General features: G+C 40.2%; 1 protein-coding gene and 1 pseudogene across 1 annotated transcript; one reads left to right on the top strand and one right to left on the bottom strand.

Annotated features, from left to right (window-relative positions):
- The first annotated feature begins 747 nt into the window (after window positions 1-747).
- LOC144641709 (uncharacterized) lies at window positions 748-2249 on the top strand (annotated as a pseudogene).
- Window positions 2250-3204: 955 nt separating this feature from the next.
- LOC144642648 (uncharacterized) lies at window positions 3205-20925 on the bottom strand. The gene is made up of 14 exons (XM_078501673.1): window positions 20807-20925; window positions 17208-17722; window positions 16294-16468; window positions 15806-16019; window positions 14661-14805; window positions 14037-14199; window positions 13144-13306; window positions 12234-12315; window positions 11500-11555; window positions 10934-11206; window positions 10189-10257; window positions 9869-9874; window positions 7039-7148; window positions 3205-4513 (listed from the first exon to the last, which is right to left on the bottom strand). Exons 1-14 carry the CDS (start codon window positions 20873-20875, stop codon window positions 4121-4123), a joined length of 2433 nt encoding a protein of 810 aa, XP_078357799.1. The 5' UTR covers window positions 20876-20925; the 3' UTR covers window positions 3205-4120.
- Window positions 20926-22123: the final 1198 nt, after the last annotated feature.

Consider the following 22123-nt stretch of genomic DNA (forward strand, 5'->3'; position numbering starts at 1 on the left):
GGAAACAAAATTGACAAATTTCATGGGCTAGCGACACCGCCTTTCGCAAACAAGGAAGTTAAAATCTTTTTTGGAGTTTTCTGCTTGTTTGCTTAGCTAAGAAACGTGATAGCAAAAAATCTTTTGACAGTAGTTCATCGTTTGTAAGGAACAAAGTGTTTTCTAGCTCAGTAATGCGGAAACACGTTTTCGGAAACAAAACCTACTAACTTCGAAGTTATGAGAAACAAAAGTGCTTTTGTAAAACTTCGACCGGATTTTTTTGTTTCCGAGGAACAGATCAAAGACGTTCGGTCTTAAGCGCCCAAACTGGAAAAAAAATTCTTACCGAAACAGAAAGTTTTCTTGGTTAGTTGGTTTGTCGCTGCCTTTATTTGTGTCGTCACGCAAGAAGAAATGCGTGACACCCAAATTAAGGCTGCAAGGGCGACTAAGTAATATAATTAAATTATTTGTGTTGTTGTTGCTGTTGTTGTTTTTGGTTTTTTAAAGCGCCACACTGTTAGACTACACACTCACGTTTTAGTAGGTAGTGCTGCCTTGTTCGGGGTTCAAAAATAATTAAGAAAACATTTACTTACAAGTTACTTTTACATGTAAAGGACGCGCGCGCCAGAGTTTATCGAGTTTATATGGAACCTCGCTCGCGCAGGAAAACGCGCGCTTTTTTAAAATCAGGCCCGCGCGCGCAATGCATTCGCCGCGTGACTTCGTAATCATTTCATCAGGTTGCTATGGTAAATAACTAACGGTAATAAACAAGACAAAGGATCGCTCCATTGTTAGCTTTGTGCGAACGCTCCATTGTTGCGAAACAAACACATTGTTTCCGGGCACAATGCCAAACTTGACGACATCAAAAAACGAACATAATGGTTCAATTAACAACAAATCTTCACTTAGCGATAGCTCCGCATCGCCGATAAGAGGTGAGGAGAAAAAGACATACGGAGAACTTCAAACACCGAAGAAGTCTACGCTGGTAAAAAATGGATTACCCAATCATTCTACACCGAAAGACAAGACAAAAACGCCTGAATTTTCTACTCCAACGTCGCCAATTCAAAAGGCTGCAGAAATTTCCACCTCGAATTCCGAATCAGCTTCGCCTTGCGATCCGCGCGGTTTTAAAGGATTCACTGTCGACCCTATGAGTCAGACATTTCTACGCATGCCTCATATGTATCACAGTCTCCAAGCGCAAATGCAACAAAGTAACTCTCCGAAAGTCAAACGGCCGATGAACGCGTTTATGATTTGGGCAAGGTTGTATCGATCGACGATCGCCAAGCGATATCCGAACGCGAACAACGCCGAGATTAGCGTCAAGCTAGGCGAGATTTGGAACGATTTGTCCACCGAACAACAACGACCTTACTTCGATGATGCTGCGCGCTTGAAGGAACAACACAGAACAGAACATCCTAACTGGGTTTATCAACCGAGACCGTCGAAAAGGCGCCTTACATACATGACGGCGAATAGTCCTGGTGGAATGCAGTACAACAATGGTTTTTATGGACACCATCATCCCTACACCCCGCCATCTGGCAACAGTAACAATTCGCTGTCGCCTCAGTCTATGCGTGAAAGAACAAGCCCGTCGCCCTGTTATAAACCAAGAAATCTCAAAGAAGCATTTAACATGGCACATTCGCATCGAGGTCATCCTTACATGAACAGATCAAGAGAGAGCGCAAGTGCTGATTTTTCTTCTGGCGTTCACCAGATTTCGTCAGGAGCTTGTTTGCAAGCGAGGAGCGAAACGGCGCGCGTGGCAAAGAAAACGAGGGCGCGCCTTTTGACAGCAAAAAGGAACAGGAGCAGGCTGTTGATTGGCTGAAAGTTGAGGCGGCAAAATTCGAAGAGGAGCAGATAGCAGCGAGGCGTGCGCGGGAAAACTGCATCGTCAATGACGCTATGTTACCCACTGTGAATCACGTGACTGATGAACAGGAGCAAGTGGCCAAGATTAAACAAGAAATGGACAGTGACGGAAACGAGCTTGACCGGTATTTAGCTGGGCTGGACGAGACGATTAAGGAGAGTCTTGAAAAACTGAATGATGTCCCGGATGAGCTGGACTTGCTTGATGACGAAAGCTTGGACATGTTGAGTGACATTGATGACGTCGATAATGATTAACAATATATATGTAGTTTCCAGTTAGGAAAACAACTAATACATTACGCAATAAATCTGAAAATGCTTGATTATTTTAGTTCCTGAATAAAACAAAGATTTATTTAGAAGAGTAGTACCTTTTTCTCCTGGGTGACTTAAAATAAGAATGGGTGAATGTGGGTTCAGATAAAACGATTCGACAAAGAACCTTTCTCAGAATTTGAGAAAGAACTTTTCAGGAATAGCCGGCTAGTTTTGAGTAAGCCAAGACCACTGAGTATAAAGACTAGCTTTTTTTTTTTTTTTTTTTTTTTTTTTTTTTTTCTTTTTTTTAGCCTTATTCACACTTGTGCAATAACCACAAGCTAGCTTGAGCATACGAAACCTCGTGTGTGAACCGGCGGGTGATGGTCACAAACACAAGATGTGGCTGTTGACGTGAAACTGCGCTTGAGTATGCCGTCTTCTATTTGCACTCTGCTAATCTGACTAATCTCAAGTGTGAACATACTTGCAGTTATGCTTAAATTCGCTTATCAATTGTCAACAAGGCTAACAAATTTCACAAATACGGTACCAGCAGAAATAAAGAGAATCATAAAACGAAACATGGATGCACAGTGGCCATGTTGCAAGTAGTCCGGCTAGGTTCTCCAGGGGCAGATCCAGGATTTATTTTTAGGAGAGGTGTGCACCAATAACCACATCATGTTTTTGTTTTTTTGCAGAATACCAAATGTATTCTAAAAGCCGCAGGTCATCTCAGGGAAGGGTAGGTGCGCCCCCCCCCCTGCACACTCCGCCGTAGTTCCGCCCTTTTTATCATGATATTTGTGAATAAGCGGTTGAAAAAAGTCGGAAAAGGTCTGAAAATGGGGACGTCTGCAGTGGATAGACCAAAGTAACCTCATGACCAATTCAAGTCAGTGCTATCCGGCCCATCCGGCAGCCCTACTCAAAGTATTCTGGAACAGGAAATAAAATTAAAGCTAAATGTGAGGGCTCCCACCTTCACAATACGTTGGATTTTGCAAGAGATTTATTCCCAAGAAGCAAAATAAACTGCGTCAGTGCACGTGGTTTTCACACTTAGCCATTTGATTTAATTTTGTTGTCCTTTTTTAAGATACAAATTGCCTTGTGCAAAGTTTTAAGTTAAATGTGACATTATAAGTAAGAACTGATGGACCTTGAAAAAGATCCAAATTTCTTACTGAGTGAAAGTAACAAAATGAGCCACATTCAAATTGACTCAAGATAAACTTAATTATATCTAAGGGCGCTTTCCGTTTGTCAGAACTGGCATGGCAGGTCAAACCGGTATATTCGAGAACAGAATTTCGTTGTTAGTCAGATTTGTCCTGTCAAATCAGTCAATACATAAATATTCAGTTATACATTATTTTAAAATCTCAACCTCGGATATTGCATTTCTAGCTATAGCTTTCTGATTGGTTCACCGAATCCCGGTTATATGAGCTCATATACCTATGTTTGACCTTATATGGAAAATGAGTGCGGCAAGTGCCGCTCAGCGTAAAATTTTTCTGCGGGAAGAGACAGTTCCATCAGAAAAATGGTTGAAAACAGCAAATTTGGCGAGCTTTATGAACTAGAAATAATCAGCGGTGCCTACAAAAACCACAGAAATGCCATAGTATAATTAACTGCGCAAAACAATTTACCACCTCGTATCCAACGCGGGCTCATGTTGTTAATTATTATCGTGGATTTGTGGAAAAATCTCGAGGAAAAGGCCCATTTTCATTCAAAACCAGCGCCAGGTCGGCCAGTTCTGACAAATGGAAAGCGCCCTAAAATAGTGCGGTTAATTATAAGTTTAAAGAATTATTAACTGTAACCGTTCCATGTTATTAGAGAGCCTGCTACAAAAGAAAGGCAACGGTTATTGAGAAAAAAGTGAAAAGTTGCTGCTTATCTACCCACTGACATTAGTTCCGATTTCAAGTGGATATTTTGATCCCCGGCCACTAGATCACATGCAATCCCCGACAATTTTTGGGATTTGAACTGAGATCTCCGAGGGACCTTCATATTGGGGTGCCTGTGCCTGTTGTATCCAATCGACTTGATCGTGAGGTCCCTTGTACCCAACAAGGGCCCACGAAGCGCGATGACCAGGGGGTCTTGGATTCTTGGCTCCAAGATCTAACACCTGTAGATTTGCACCAATCTTGTCCTCTTCAGCTGCATTGTCTCCCCAACTCGCCTCGTCTTTAACAGCCATCAGGACAATGACATTATCCGGAAGGCTCTCAATATAAGCACCCATTTCGTCATCGGCAGTGGGCGAAGCATGTGTGTCAAATGAAACAGAATCAATGAATTTTCCTCCTCTGGTTAGCAACACTATATTGTATCCTCGTCCCTGCAAGAAAAAGGAAAGAAACCTATATCTGTCACGTATCGTAGCCTAGAAGCAGCTGATCCGCCGTTGGATTTTGCTCTCTGCCCTCAGCATGGAGGCGCAAAGCAGCGACAAGCCGGCATTCCTCGCCTGATCACTCATTTCGATTTCGCCGAAACATCAATATTTCAAAGCCGCCGCTAATTTCGATGTCAATAAAAAGAACCAAAGTGTTCAGTCTTCGGTTTATGGCTAAAAACTATTTTCTGAGCTCTAAACGTTTCTAGCGACGGGCTTGTCTTGCCAGTAATTTTGCTACACAATTTTCAACGAACGTCCCTGAAGGTATCACTAAAGTACGTCTACGTTAACTTCATACATTTCGAGCATGCGAGAACTCGTATCCTAACGGACACAACGAGGCGCAGCCGAGTTATTATACCGGGGGGGAAGACCGAAAACCAAAGTCGTACTCGTACTCGTTCTCGTACTCGTAGTCAAATCTGAAGGTCGCTATTATCGCAACTCTACTTCCTTTCCTCCAGGATTTAGAGATTTTTAATTCTAATGCGCGCTTGGAGACTGGTACTAGCTACGTGCGCGCGCAAATGGCGCAATCAGAGATATCACCCTTTTAAACACAAATGCCTTTCCCCCCAAAAATTCACGATTTAGCATTATCCATACCGGCATTTCTCTCGGACGGGCACTATTTAAACAATAGAGGGTTTCTGTCGAGGAACTATCGGCTGGTAGTTAGCACCGCGGAAATTTGATGTTCTTTAAACAAATATTAGCCCGAGAAGTTAAGCGTGGAGGGCTAATATGCTAGTTTTACTGAAGAACATCAATTTTCCAAGGGGTAACTATCAAACCGATAGTTCCGAGACAAAAACACTCTATCGCTTCTATTGTTCACCACTAAATTGTCTTCCGCGCGCCAATTCAAAAATAAGCACCTTGATTTATTTTACGGTGAGGGTAGAAAGCGAAATTAGTTTGCGAAATGGCATGTGGCATGACTTGCGGAATGGCATAATTATGCGGAATGTAATTTTCGCGGAATGACCTAATGACATAAAGTATACTGAAAAGCGCGCCAATTTTTCAAGAGAAGCCGCCTTGTTAAATACTGCGACTCAAACCATCAAAGAGGATCATTTCACCGTTCGAATCACCGATTTACGCCGAATAGAACCAGAGAAAATATTTGCGCTACCGGTAGTTGCCGTGATGCTTCCGAGGACTTGAATTCTGATCGACTAGCTGGACCAGGTGTTGCTAAAATGAGTGGCTGAATCTTGGCTGAGTAGTTCTTTTAACGTGAACGAAACTCTTGTCAATTTGCCTCGAAACACAGAACGATAATTATTTCTGCTATAAACTAAATTAAGTTCTCACTTTGCTAACCTGCAGACAGTGGTACTGGAACCACTTTTTTTAGGCGGCAATAACGTTTGTGGTTTATTTATAGTCATGCCGATCTCGAGCCGGGATTACAAGTAAGGATTTCGAGTGAAAATTTCGTCAATTTACAGAAGAGCGACTGTCCTTGCCGCATGCAGATTGTCTTACCCAAAGTCAACGAAGCCGTTAGAAAGAAAATACAAGTGCCTGAAAATTCGGCGATCGGACAAGAACCGATGGAAAGTAACAGTCCTGTTGTGCGGGGATAGTACTTGGATGGGTGACTAACTGGAATTGCCCGTTGTTGTGGGCTTTCTTTTTTTTTTCGAAATACGTAAATTTTCGAGCCGTTATATTTTCTTTCTTAAACGGCTTCGTTGACTTTGGCTTTGTATGTTTTATTTTCCCAAGTGGGGTGAAAGTGTCTTTATGTTTCAACTACTAGTGGCATGTCGCTTTTCTGTTTAATAATTGACGAAAACCTTACTCGAAATCCTAAACTCGTAATCCGGGTTCGTGATCGACCTCGACGGATCGATAAAGAAGATGTAAGAACCCTTAATTTTATGGGATATATTTGCGGTTCAGCAAAGTGAGAATTTGAATTAGTTTAGCAGAGATAGATTAATCCTTAAAAAAAAAAAAAAAAAAAAAAAAAAAAACAGAAAAAACAGAAAAAAAATCAGAAAAAATCTCGTAACACGGATTCTCGTTACGCCGTTACGCCGATTACAAACAACCTTTGCGAATAGTGTCAAGGATTTTTTATTCACGTTGACAGAACTACTGAGCCAAGATTCAGCCGCTCATTTTAGGAACGCCAGCTAATCGATAATTCAAGTCCTCGGAACCATCACGGCAAGTAGCGAAAATATTTTCTCTAGTTCCATTCGGCGTAAATCGGTGATTTGAACAGTGAAATGATCTGTATCGGGTATGGGCAAGACACTTAGTTACCATTTACATGAAGATTGGAGGCAAAGTTTGCAAGACTCCGACGACCATCCCAGCCAATCTCCGACGACCATCCCCGCCAATCTCCGACGACCATCCCCGCTCTTTTTATAAGGACGTCCCCCCACCCCAAGCTCCAACCCCTTCCAGGAGAAATTAAGGTGCTGAGCTTGTGTTATACTAACATTCAAAGCTCTCTCCACTCCGTCGACTTTGATAGAAGCATCGTTTCCCAAGCAATTTTCCGTTGAAGGGTCTGTATTACCCCCAGAGCAGATGTGAATGTCAATATAACCTGTTTAAATACAAGAGGTGCCGGGTTAAATTTATCAAATTAGCACCAGGTTGAATTGATACTCCAAGAATGTGATTCTTCAATATTAATCTTATAGCACCGTGTTGTTACATGAAATATACAGTGCTTATTCGGCGAATAGTCGTTTAATATAGTCAGATATTTTTCGTGGTCGGTTTTTAGTTCTCCGTGCTCAATTTCACCGAACTCAAAAATGGTTGAAAGAACATTGAACCAGTCTCGTACCCAGTCGTTACCCGTTTTTTCGCTACGCTCGAAGAGGTTATGAGAAGGAGACGCGCTTTAAGTTCACCCTTCCCTTGATGCATTGCGCGCCGCTAATATTGCGAGAGAAGCGACTGGGTACGAGTCTGACATTGAACATTTCAAAAGTTGATCAGGGCCGGGTTGTTCGAAAGCCGATTAACACTAACCCAGGATTAAAAGTTAATCGAGGGTTCAATTTTTCTTGCATACAAGTGTTTTTATCGCTTACGTTTTGTGGAGTTTGAGATTTGTCGATGGCAAGGCTGAACAACGGAACATATAAACAGAAAATCTCACTGAAAAGTTGAAAAGCTGATATCAAAATTTGCGCTAATCCTGGATTAGCTTAATCGTGCTTTGAACAACCCGGCCCAGATGAATAAACAATGATTAACATGCAAGAATCTAAGTGCGACCCATCACCGTAGCATTAAAATAATAAAAAAAATTACTCAAATGAGGCAATAGATAATTTATTTTTATCAAAGAAAATTATACAATGAACATGAAAGCTGCTTTTGACAATCGTCTCTAATGTAAGTAAATTTTAGTACAAGTTATTGACAGAAGTTGATTTTTACATGTTATACCTACAGTCAGAAATCAACAGGCATGCTGAATGTTTTTGATACTTCTTTTGCCTCTTTTGTTAAAATATGATTAAACCCTTAACAAATGCAACTGACTAAGAACTATTTAACATTTTTTACGTCACTAAGTTAACTGTTCGTTTGGCCGATAAAAGAATATCTAAATAACAATAAGCACGTATTACTCAGTACAAAATGAGGATATTTACTTAATGCAATAACATCGACTGATAACACTACAAATTACTGATAATTTCAATATCTTTAAAAACTCAGTTAAGAACATGTGTAAAGCCGAAGTCTATATTATGACTGAAAAGTCAACTCTCTCAGCTCTAAGACGGACACTATCGGGCCGGCACTAACTCGGGTTTACAAAAAAGTCAGGTCAAGGGCTACCACCAGTGATTACTAAATAGTTATATTGAGGGCTTTTGTTATCAATCGCACTGTGATTTTACTCACGATAGTTTCAGATCACATCAGAAATGGAATACGAAGCCAGGAATCGACTGTAATACATTTGCATTTATGAAAAGAAATCTTTTACTAAGTTTTTTTTTAATATTTTTCTTGTTTGTGGGCTTTCTGGAATGTAGGTTTTAGCTAAGCGGAGTTCTATGTTAAATAAAGTATCTTATCTTATCTTTATTTGTTTTCTGTACGTTTTTAATAAGTCCACTGCATTACCACATGCTAAACGTTAACGGGTTTCAGAGACCAAGTGAGTCTAGATACGAGTATGCTATAGTTTTACTGTAATGCAGAATTATTTGCTAAATTATTTTTATCCAATGAAAAACACTTCCCAAGTGTCCCGAAGTTGTTTAGTTTAAAGCGTCCGTTGTCCATTTCAAATAGGTATCCGTCTTTAAAAGAGGGTGTCTTTTAATCTTATTCAGACCTGGGGGTAGGGGGGGGGGGGGGGGGGGTTCTTTAGAGGCCCGATCTGTTTTTGAAGATGTGTAATATCAAAGAGATTGAAGCTACAACTACTCTTACAAATCGACGTCTGTAATCGTCTGTCGGTTTTTATAGTAAATCTAAAAACAGTGCAGTGAGGTGCGCTGCTTTCCTTGCCATTTGAAAAGGTTTTTTTATTACTAATTTTTGACAACTCTTGGTTTTTCCCATTCAAGGAAAGTCAGAAACTACGTTAGTGCGGGTGGCGAAGCCAGACCCAAAAGTGGCCACGTTCCGAAAGCAGATGTCAAAAACTCGCTTGAATTGTCAAAAATTAAAACTTTAGCGACTGGCAACAGTCTTGAGCTTTATATCATAGTTGTGATCATTATTTAAAAAACTGGGAAACAGTCCATTCTGCGTAATTGGAAATCAGAAGTCTTTCCCAAGTAAACGCTCAAGAAACGTCACTTCTAATGACGTAGCTCTACATTGATTCGTGTGTTGCCTCTCATTGGTTGTTTCTCGATTTTGAATTTTCACGTGCAAATAACAACCAATCAGAGACCCAACGCGGATCTCTGTTGAACTACGTCACCAGTTTGGAATTTTTCAGGACGAGTTTCATAAGTCTCTCAGCGCGCGAAGAAATGAAGGCGCAAAGAGAGACTGTTAACTACTGTTAACTTGTGCTAGGTTTTTCCACTACCGAGAAGGCGAGAACACACTAGAAGATTGATACAATCAATATTCCTCAAGTTATCTGTTGAGTGGAGTGAATTTTTCAAAATCAACTTCTGCTTCGTGCTCCTAAGACCTAACGATTACCGCAAAATGGACTGTTTTTGTCGTTGTTGTTTTCTACAAAACGTTTACAAACCAATGTTCAGTGCTCTGCCCAGGGCATTTCACTGAAATTATACTGACCACACATGCATCGAAGAGCGACTGCTCACTTACCAAAGTCTGAAATGAGAAAATAAAAACTCGAGTAAACTGGCTAGCTAAAAAGGTCAGTTCTATTATTGAGATAAGTATTACTACAACAGTAATTTTCTTCAGCTTACTCCACAAACTAAACTAAAAATAAAAAAAGTACAGCGTGTAAATGCATGTTATACAAAGCCTGCGTTTGAAGCTCAAATCCGACTATTAAAATGAACTCGATCAGTTAACAATTATGTATGACAGTTAACATTCAGCTCACAAGGTGAACGAAAAAGTTTCAGTGTTTTTGTTTTCTCTTAGGTAAAGACAGTCTTGTGGATTTGTTTACACACCAGCACACATCCAAATCGCCTTCAGTTCCCACTCTGATTGCGGCTTCACATGAATACCGTTAGCAGAAGCTGCAAACAGAAAAGAAAAGCAATAAGACAAATGAAGTACTCCAAGTAGAAGGGTAGTGGAATGAGGTAGGTAGTTAGGTCGGTAGGTAGATAGGTAGGTTGGTAGGTCGGTAGGTAGGTAGGTAGGTAGGTAGGTAGGTAGGTAGGTAGGTAGGAGGGGTAGGGAAGGTAGGTTGGTAGGTAGGTAGGTAGGTAGGTAGGTAGGTAGGTAGGTAGGTTGGTAGGTAGATAGGTAGGTAGTTAGGTCGGTAGGTAGATAGGTAGGTTGGTAGGTTGGTAGGTAGGTAGGTAGGTAGGTAGGTAGGTAGGTAGGTAGGTAGGTAGGTAGGTAGTTAGGTCGGTAGGTAGATAGGTAGGTTGGTAGGTAGGTAGGTAGGTAGGTAGGTAGGTAGGTAGGTAGGTAGGAGGAGAAGAAATGTAGTAGAAGTAGGTGTAGGTAGGTAGGTAGGTAGGTAGGTAGGTAGGTAGGTAGGTAGGTAGGTAGGTAGATAGGTAGGTAGTTAGGTCGGTAGGTAGGTAGATAGGTAGGTTGGTAGGTTGGTAGGTTGGTAGGTAGGTAGGTAGGTAGTTAGGTCGGTAGGTTGGTAGGTAAGTGGGTAGGTAAGGCAGGTCGGTAGAAGAAGAAGAAGAAGAAGATGAAGAAGAAGAAGAACTTCTCAAGAGTCTCAACTCTTACCTCCCCACATGGTACCGCTGGTGGAGGTGACTGTGTGCCCAGCCTGTGGTGTAATGGTAGTATTGGTTATGGCTAAGTCACTCTCAAGCCACTTGGTGTGTGTTGTGGTGGATTTTTCTTTAGCCCCCAACCACTCGTTCTGAGCAACAGCATTAAACCTTGCTGAATGGTCTTCAGTGCTTTTCAAAATCGCTTTTCCATTCTTGCTCACCCCGAAAATTGCATTTTCGGTCTTGTCATGTCCCAGGATGACGAGGAGTCGATTGTCCATGTCTGCAAATAAAACATTAAAAGCAAATGAGCAAACAAGCAAGGTGTTAGCGAGGTAACTGAGATGAATGTAGTCCAGCCTCTCATTTGAGATCATCTTAGAGGTCAATCCTAACCTTATTCAACTCTAGCCTTTAATTCGTTCGTGAGCCTTAAAGGATGGGACCACCGCCCGACATATTAAAGGCGATAGACTGATGTCATCGCCTAAAAAGGTACCACTTTCAAGTGGGGCCTCCCCGTATAGTCCATTAGAGGGAGGGGGCAGCCAGTCGATAGTTCACTCGACATCTTACCTGTCCAGGTACTCCCTTGGTCGCTGCTGAAGAAGCAGTTGGATTTACTCTTTTTGCTGTAAAATAAAAACCCTTTCATTTACCATTTTGAATTCAATGCGTTTTACAGTTCTGGTAGCAGAGTACCTTCTCAACAGATCAATTAATCCCTTCCTTGCCCCACATCTATTTCTTAAAAGACAATAGTCTCGTGGGGGTGGGGGAGGTGGGGGAAACGGCAATTAAGTTCCGTTTGTTGTTGTGTTAGGGCAGAAGTAACCGAACCCATGCATTTTTCGATAGTTTTCGCCCAACTAGAAAGGGCCAGGAAAGGCATGTAAGCTGCTTAGTTGTCGCACCCATTGTCACGTCCCCTTTTCTGAACTTCCTGGACCGCATCCTGTCCCACTCGAACATAAACCGCTTGCTCTGTAGTCAAGCTCACTTAGCATGAGGCCACAGCGTCTCCGAGAGCATTAGGGACGGACCATTATTTTCTTGGAGGGGGGGGGGGGATGAAAAATTTTCCTCTGCAAACTTTTTTTTTAGTTTATGCACCTCTGCAAACATTTTTTTTCGAAATTCTTACTATTTTTTGTTAGACATATCGTGTTTGCAAACAATTTATTTTGTCTTGCCAGGCCCTGCAAACAATTTTTTTCAATATTTTTCATACCCCCCCCCCCCCCCCTCCAAAAAATAATGGTCCGTCCCTTAGTGCATTAATTAGCACTTTGTAGTAGTACGGGTCTTACTTTTTCATTGGCACGCTGCAGACATACATAATGCCAGAATCTTTGTCCAACAAATATCCACGGCTCGTGAACTTCAAGGCACCTAACCAAAATAATGACAGGTTGGTGTTACAGCTGATATGGGAAACCATGGGAATTTGGCAGATGTTGACAATAAAGCTCAAAAGCGGCTTTGTCACGGTTTTTACCAGATTTTTGAACAGCCAAAATTTATTTGAGTCGTAGGAAACCTAAAAATAATGGTTCACTTTTATTACCAATTGCTATACTAGAGCACTGAAACTTTTTACAAGCGTCTTTGGCTGCAGATGGCTCGGATGGAAATGGATTGCAACTTGGAAAATCAAGGCTAAACTTTTCAAGTTGTTTTCGCGCGTCTTCAAAAAAAAAAAAGAATCTATATTTTAATTTTTATAGCCAATGTTTGATTTCTATCCGCAAATTATGGTTATTTATACCATGCATAGAAAATACATGCCAATCAGAATACAGGAAAGCCGTTGTATATTCGACGGTATTCAACCCAACCTTCCGATCTCGCTGCGATTGTATTCTCGATGAAATTTAGTGAGCGTATTTTCTATGGCCTGGTATAAAATAGTTACACAACACTTTCTCAAGGTATACTATGGAATATCTTACTTGTCACTTGTATTTTCTTGGTATACACACTCGCCTAAAGGCTCGTGTGTATACCGAGAAAATGCAAGTGACTCGTGGGATATTCCAGGGTTAGTATAGCCAACTCGAAATCTTTCCGCATAATTAGGTTATATCTTACTTTAGATGTTCATAGATAATGTTTTTCATGGGTTAAGTTGCCCACTAATTTCAGAATAGTTAACACCAAAAATCCGCGAAATACCCGTGACGTAGCTCCTTTAAAATGAAAGGTTAAACGCCGACGTACCCGAAGCTAAGGGCTGCTGGCCCAGTACACAGCCATAGAACTCAACTCTGAGAGCGATGCCTGTGTGCCAGCCAGTGGGATTGACGCGGATAAACACAGCTTCGATTGGAACAGGAAGCGCGATCATCTGTGCAGAGTCAGCATTCGTGTTGGCTGCGAACTCCTATGAAAAACAAATGGAATTGTCAATTCGCTTTTTTAAAACTGCAATGCTAAAACGCGGCATCTGATTGGTTAGGTTTCAAAATTTGGTGTTGGTTTCAAAATGACGATAAGCGGGAGCTTGCTCTATAAGTGATAAATAAATGTACCCAGAATACGTCTGGAAAATCGCAAAATTAAATACAAATTCATTTTTTACCAGACGTTGTCGAACTTTGACAACCAGTGCCGTCAATGGAATCAGTCTGCGGTCTTCTTCAAAAACACCAATTATGACGTCACAAACTCGTTCCATTCCTTCCATTTCAGTGCGCGGTCGTTCAAAAACGTTTTCGTAAAGCCGTCGGAAATCTTCATATTTTTGCTGTAATTGGCGCTTTAAGGCTCGGGAAGCAAAATTTCTCTTTAATTTCACTCAATGATGGATAGGTTTAGTGTTTGGTTGGTCAAAATGCATTTTGAATTTTCTGTTCATTTGACCTTTAAGTGAGATGTTTGTTTTCATAAAGAATTTCTTTCAAAAACGCAATTATCTTTTTTGCGCGCATTCTTATAAATATTTTTTTAACTTTGAGATCTCAGTGAGACATGTATCAAGACCTTTTCTGTGTTGTCATAAAGCTAGTTCAGTTGCAGCTCGGGTTTTTAGCTAGCATTGTGCAGAAGCAGTGTTTTAGACGGACTGCTTGCCGTTAGATAGACTATCATCGTTTTAACTTTCCTTATCTTACCTTGATTTTGCCTCCCTCTTTATAAGGTTTCCAAATGACACCATCATCGCTGAAAAACAGAGAGATCCTGGTGACGAAGAAGTTGCGTTTACCTTGAATGCTGAGTCGACGAACTTTGACCTTACTGGTAAAGTTGACTTGGAGAAACTGCGATTTCTCCTTCCTGAAACACAAATCATTGAAACAGCGTTAGGTTTTACGTGTAAAAATTGTAAACCAGCGTCCCCAAAACCATATAAACTCTTAAAAATTTTTATCCATTTTGTGATAGCTGTAAAATCCTGCCAAAGACCCATTATTTGAGAGAAACTAAGAATATGTTTGCCCATTTTAAAGAGTGTCACAAAAATCATAAAAAAATGTAAGAGTTTATATGGTTTTGGGGAACGCTGTCTCAAAATAATAGACGTTTGTATGGATTTTGAACCATGTTTCAAGGTCCATATCATAACTTATTATAACTTATTATTCTTACTGTTCATCCTGAAAGCATGAAACTTGGTCAAATGGCTAATTTCAATTGGCTATGTCAGATTATCGATTACTTGAAATTTGAAACTCGCCCCAGTTCCCTGCGCAGTTTCGGAACGGCCAATTCGGCAACAGAATCGTTACACAACTTACATTAAAGGTCCATTTGGTAACCAAGCCTCGGCACCATTCAATCTGCCCTTATGTGGCTGCTCGCTAAGGGAATAGGACGAGGCCGTGATCTGGCCGTCAGCAATTGAACCATCTTCCAATCCAAGAGGTTCGTCACATGAAACTTCTAAATATGAAATAAAATAGATTTAGTAAGGCGAGTCTATCTGGACCAAATACAAAAAGTTTCGGACGATTTTAATTTCGGACAAAAAATTGTCCGAAAATAAAACCGTCCGAAATTCTTAGGCGTCTGAAATTTTAAGAGTTCGATTTTTTTTACAGTACAATTTAACGGTTTTAGGAACACAGCCAGCTGGCAAACAAACCCGATGATGCAAGAAAGGGTTATGAAATGGCAGAAATAGTGGACACTTCGAGCTCCAAACCTGTTAGTTTCCTTTATGGAGCGATCTACAATTGAGACAAAAAGCCTGAGATATCTAACGGCTAGATGGTATATGTGTTATTTTCGTGACGAAGTATCTTTAAACCTTAAGGGTGCAATAAAACTAATTCGTGTTTTGTAGGCATAAATGTACTTAACCTATGTTTCAGCAGTGTTTTTTGTCCGAAATTTGTCCGACTGAATGAGATAAAAAGTGTCCGAAAATGAAACGTCCGAAATGAAACGTCAACATCCGATCTGGCTTTTGATTGATTGCTAGAAATGATTACATGACAAGCGATGGAGTTATTTGGAGGAGGGGCACAATAAATAAATATGGGCGAACAAAACGCTTAGAGGAAAGCTGAATGCGATGGCGATTTTGAGGATAATTGTACATCGAGAGCAGATAACAGACACCGAACATTCCGTGAACAAGATGATGAAACAAATCAAGATGATGTTTAGTAATACTTTCTTGGCTTCGACGAGCAAAATCTCTCAAAAATTCCGTGAACATTTTTCCCTAAAAGAACCCGTAATTTGCGCTGTAAGACAACTGCAAGATGACTTCTGTCCTTATTCTTGTGCTAAGGTCTTTTCGCGTGATACTGTCTTACTCCCTCCCCTACCCATCCTCCCCCAGCCCCTCCCGACCCAAATAGGCCCATGCTAACTTGCGCGAATACTTTCAGCACCAGCCTATAACACTTCTTTTCTAGGTGGCTTATAAACTTACGTTTCACGTAATACTTGAAAGAGGTGGTCGCTGGTCCTTCGTGAGCAAACTCTCGGGAGCCTGAGGAAGAGGTGCAGGTATCCGCTGTCCCGTTGTACTTGAGATTCACGTGCGCTGTACAGTCGTGGATTTTCCCATCGGCCCTTGTTTTATCCGGATCAAGGTCTAATGTTATCTTCAGGTCGACCTTTTGGGGAAACTCAAGCGTTCCAAACTGAAAATGAAGGAATACGGAGCAAGCAAATTAATGATAGTTCAAACCAAGAATCGAACTCTGGTTGCAAAGGAACAACTATGAAAAAAGGTGAACTTAAGATTTTGCATAGATTAAAGAATAACTAAACTGATAAACTATAGTACGGTGCTATTCAAATTGCAAACATCACTAGGTGATCATTAGCATACAAATACTTTTTCATAGGAGGGAGTGAAGGGAAAGAGCTGTATAATTAAAATTAAGAAGTATAAAAAGGGAAATAAATTTTTACCTTGATAGAAACTGTTGAACCTGTGCCGGAAACAACCACGCTGACCGAATCGGAAAGTGTGGTGTGACTGTTGTACGTTAGGAACGACGGTAAAGGTAGTTGTACTGTGCCACTGTCCACTAGGTCTGTGGTAAGACGTGAATGAGACACCACCAAACGCAGACTGATTTGGTCCCTAATACAATAAAAAAAAAAATACCAAAAATTGTTAAAATCTCATAACTGACACATAGTCACATGTGTATCTGTATTGGCCCCTTATTTTTTTACCTGTTTCGATTCGGTCCCTTAATAGTGTACCTGTAGGGACCCTTCTGAGGACATCTGTTGGGCCCTTTATTGTGTCCTTCTGTATAGGCCTCTTAACTATGTACCTCTACGTAACCACTAATTGTGTATGAGTACTGGACCCTTAATTCTGTGCTTGTTTTGGCCCCGTTAACTGTTCACCTCAGTTGTTCCCTAAATTGTGTGCTTCTATCGATCCCTAAATTATGTACGTGTATTGTCTTCTTAATTGTGAATCTTAAATTGCCCCCTTAATATTTTATTTCTTTGATCGCAATATGCGACGCCATTTTGTTTTGCTTGAGATCGAGACCATCTTTGCCAGCCAGCATTAGTCCAAAATGGCGTCCAAACCATGAAATCATATGGCATCGTGATTAATAACCATGGGACTGACTTCGGAAAATCGACACAATTAGTATACGTTCTCCTTCGTTAAACGCAATTATTATAAAGGCGGGAGCAGCTTTAGTGGGAACTATTACTATTTGTGTACGCATATTGCTCTTTATTCGCGTTCCTTTATAGATCTTTAAATTGTGTACTACTAAATGTACTAATTCAGTTCCCTTCATTGTGACTACTATTGCATTAATATTGGGACTTGTTAATGAAGTGTCACATACCCAAAGAGTACAGAGTGACCAACAGGCCGCACTCCCCACAAGTCAACTTTCAAAACTGGCCGTTTGCAAGCCGTCTGAACAGTCTTCACCGCCAGCATGGCGGCCCACACGGACTGGTTCGTGCCGTACTGGGTACCAACGCTGACCCACTGCAGGCCCCCATTGACGATGTGGTCATGGTTCATCACCTGGACCTCAAACTCAATCTTGATCTTAGTGTCGTTTTCAAACGCGGCTCGCGTGACGGTACCGAAGTCAAAGAACGCGATGTCAATCAAACCATCGTCAGCCGATGACGTCATGTTGGTTGCGTTGTTGGCGAAGGTCAGTTGCTTGCTCACATCAGTGACTTTTGCCTCTGTTAGTCGTAGAATGGCTGTGCCGTTGAAAGGGAGCTTGATTTTGGTTTTCAGCTCCGTAGACTCAGGAATGGTCATGGTGAGGGTGTACTTGACACGACGGCCTATAAACTGCCAATCTGCAGTTCTTGTGAGGCTAAACTTGTATTCGGAGGCCTGTTAATAGAATACGGGCAAATAAAATTAACAATTTTAGGCAAAAAAGAAGTACTCTGTAGTTCTTGCATTGCGAGGTTAACCTTAGTTCGGAGGCCTGTTAAAAAAACACGGCAAAATAAACAATTTAGGCAAAAATAATTACAACAAGGAGCCCAAAGTGGGGACACTTTTAATTCATGTTCTTTCATGTAGATTAATTAAATGCCATCAGAAGTCAGCATGAAATATTTGTCAGGTTTTCATTGGCTATTCATTATCCAACTGCGCGCATATTTATCCACCCGTGCAAAGGACAATTAAAAGCCCTGGGTTTGGACACTTCGCCTTCTTTTAGGAAAAGTGAAGGCAACGAGACTACTCGGTTCAGTCTAATAAAAAATATTTCTGTAGAATTCTAAAGCGATTTGTCAGCGTCACGAATATACTAGCATTTCCAATCGAAAAGCCTGAAAAGCCTCTGCCTAGTAAGTCTAGGAAAATAACTGCTCGTAAAAGATGAAAAATGAAAAGTCGGGATGTAAAAAGCGCTTCATGCTATAAGTCTGCCATGGCCATATCAATGACGGACTCACAGTTACTCAAACTACCGGTAAAATGCGAGTACAAGCTCGGAGAAATACTTACAGAATTCTTACTACATTGTACGTGCGCTAGTCTCCGCTGGCTAAGGGAGACAGGCGGCTACTGGGGACGAGAATGTAACTTCCGCTCGACAAGGAGCCTGGTGTTGAATCTGTAAATAGTTTTCTAGACTGTCCCCAGCCTCTTCCGTTTGGCGCTGGCGTCCTTTCTTTTCCTTTCTCCCCCCCCTCTCTTTCGAAAAAACAAAGGTTGAAATAGTTTTCTTGCTTCGATGACATGTTAAAGAGCACGATCAATTGAATGATACCTTCGCACGCAAAGCTGGATGCCGGCGTTTTGCACTTTCTTTATTGATTGGGTAAATTGAGGAAAAAAAATTGAGGCAAATAAATTTGAAACTTCAATCCATTATACGTTCTAATGCCTTCAGGTTTTATTTTCGCGAAAATCTTTATTTTCGTTAATTTTTCAATTCATTAATGCTCATGAAAAAAATGAGCGGAAATTTTAGCTAGTTAGGTAAGAACATCACCTGCGTGCTAATCGATCAGCACATTACGAAAATATTCCTTCAAAATTTAATTTTGCTGACTAATAATTTTGCAGGGTGATTCTCATTGGCAAATTCTGATAAAACCGTTTGGATATAGAACTCTTTAGGGTATCTCAAAAGAAAATCTGGGACATATTGTTTGAGAAAGAGTTTATTAAAGTACTTCAGCTTTGAGTTTCGAAAATTCAGTTATGAATAAATTAAAAGTTTGTTCACGAATCTTTGTTTGCCTGAATTGCAGACCTTTGACGGGAGGAAGACGTCTGAAATTCTGAAAATCAGGATAAGGAGCCTTCCCTTCTGCATTTTGTCATTAGTCAGAAGAAAAAAAAATCGAGCCTTTTGCAAATGTTTCCATTAACAGAAGAACATCGCTAAAGGGAAAAACGTTGACTTTAATAATTACTTTCGCACATGAAACTTCAGAAAAACTTTCAAGCCTTTTTTCAGGGACTCTTCGGACGTGAAACGGGACTATCACTAGTAAATTTAGAAGCGATGTATTACTGCATTCGCAAATAGGTGCCAAACACCCCACTTAAAAAAAATGTTTTTAATCTTGGAGCAGTAATGAATAATTCCTTCAGATATCGACAGCGTAGAAGATGTTGTTATTAGCATTTGGAATACTTTCAAACTTCTCTGTTAAAAAACCTTGGAATTTTTTTTTCGAAAGCATCACTTTGTTTAAAGCGAACGTTGAAATTCCCGTTCTTTTAGAGTTTTGACGTCCAAAATTTGAAAATCGGAAAATTCTCGAAGTAAATTTGGAATAAAGAGTTCCTCTTTCGCAACGTTAATGCTTCCTGTCAAGTTAACCCGTATACCGTATACGGTATGGAAATAACTTGCAAGTTTAAATAATTGATAATCCGAAAAAGGTAAATTTAAAACCGAAACTTCTTGTTCGGCTCTAAGAGGAGCCTTTGAGGACAACTCTGTTTTGGTCATGAAATTGCTAGCATTGTTTCTCGTTATTTTTAGTCGTTATTTTCATTGAATAAACTCCGTTGGAAGTTGCTATTTGGGCAGGTTAATTATCTGTTTCGCGAAGCAAACTCAAACAGAATAAAACTGATCAAGGAACAGTTTGTGACAAGACTGAATTAATCGAAAAAATTGTTAAAATGTTCAGAAATACGTGCGAATATATAATTGTTACGAATGGATCGAAAAATAAAGTTGGTAAAACTGATATTGAAAAAAAACCGACGTTTACTCGCACGCCTGCAATAACGGATAATTTATATTCCAAGATGAGGAATTAACAAAATAAATAATTAACGCCGGTTTACACAGCGGAAAAGAAAATTGATCAAAAACCGTACAATTTTCCCCTCTCTTTTTTGTTCACAATTTCTTTTTGCGACATAGACTATTTCAACAAAAACACAAGAGTTTGCTAGACTTGAAGTAGAATCCGGGTTGACTTGAAAATCTGTAATCAATATATAAATTGACGTCGCAAGTTTATATACACCAGCTTTAAGTTTACAAAGCCGTTTTTTTCGGAGAATTGATAATTGCTTTCAAGTTCAATTTGGCTGATAACAACAGCAATGTTGCTCAAGTAAATCCCAGAGAAATTTACAAACTTTAAAGATTCTTTTGATCGAACGCGATAAAATGGTTTAACGCAACATGATTTTAACATTAATTTTTTAGGTGGTTAGGCCTTCGTCGGACATGATTAACCTAATTTTTACAAGACAATTTTACACGACAAACTTTTCTCTCCTAGGAGCGAGCTTTCTAAGCGATGAAAACTTATAATTAAAATTTTCTTCGCCATCGTAAAAGCGTAGCTTCAAAATTCGTTGTCGTACGAACAAATTTTCCGCGTTGTATACCGAACGAGTTCCATAACAAAATAATTTTCCCAACACGGTTCTCAAAGATCATTGAAATACAAAAATTTATCTGCAAAAAGACAAAATGCTTCTTACCTCACAAACGGAAAAAGCTGTGGCGAGGTACAATAGTAAAAGCATGTTTTCAAGATAGAGCCTTAACATGTTCCTGTATTATCTGGGTTCATAACACCTTCCCTTCCACTGAGGCAGGTGAATGCAGACTGGAAATGGCCCAAAAATGCTGAATTATTAACGATATTTACGAACCCCGTTAGTTACCATGACGACAGAATGACGCTAGAGAAAGGATAAAGTTACAATTTAAAATGTTAAGTTGCCGAACCATTATGCCTGTTAATTAATTTTTGTTTCGTTGCCAAGTTGTATTGAATTCGTTTTACGGTCTATCTGCAGGTTCTTTTCAGTTTTATTAAGCATAACTTTAAATTTGTTTTTTTTTTCGTATAATTTGTTCACAGCCTTTATACACAAGCAAACTGAAGGTTAACCGGTAAAGTTTATGGAAATATGGGGAGATAATCTAACCCACGCCGGATATATAACTAACGTCGGAATTTTCGCTACATCAAATGTTTACGTTGAAAAAATAAAAATAAAATACGAATTTGATGGCGCGATGGAAATAGCTTATATATTTACTAAAAGAAGCGTTAAATTAACTCTCAAAATTCGCGAAAATAAAATGTCGCCAACTATCGTTCAGTTCCAAAAATGGCGAAATTAAGTTGCCTCTTAAATTTCGCGTAATAAGGTATTTCCGAATGTTCTGGTCGGCATCAAGCAGGGAACCTTGTGGATTGTTTAGACCTGTTTATCTGTTTGGAAGAGTCTTATTTGCCTTGGGTATTTGGATTACATGAATTGTGATGAGGTCTGTATTTTTATTAACTCAATGTTATCTGTAACTTTTTGTGGCGCGATTCTGAAGGTGCCGTGCGCATGTAATGAAGACACCAACTAAATAACAGCCTCCTACACAGACGTTCTTTCCCGGGGGGGGGGGGGCACTCCCTTATTGGGGCTTAATGGGGACGTGCGGCCCGATAGGGTATGGTTTTCAGGCTTTTCTGTCTTGAACGGTGTATATATTTCACCTCTTTTTGTCTTAAACGGGATATCTTTGCATGGACCAATGTCAAACAGGATAGGCTTATATGCCTGCAGAGGTGCAACAAGCCAAAGTTTCACAAATTCTTTCGTATTGCTGACTTACATTGATTTCGGCATTGATACTTAGCTTAATTCATGATCACAATAAAGCCAGTGCGGTACTTGTTTATGTCTTAGACGGGGTATCAAAAATTGGCATTCTGTCTTAAACAGGGTAGGGAAATCAGAAGTTCGTGTCTTAAACAGGGTCAGGGTTTAAGAGGCCGCACTTCCCTACCC

This window comes from Oculina patagonica, chromosome 2 (genome assembly GCF_052425735.1).
Source record: "Oculina patagonica isolate OP01 chromosome 2, crgOcupat, whole genome shotgun sequence".
Lineage (NCBI taxonomy): Eukaryota > Metazoa > Cnidaria > Anthozoa > Scleractinia > Oculinidae > Oculina > Oculina patagonica.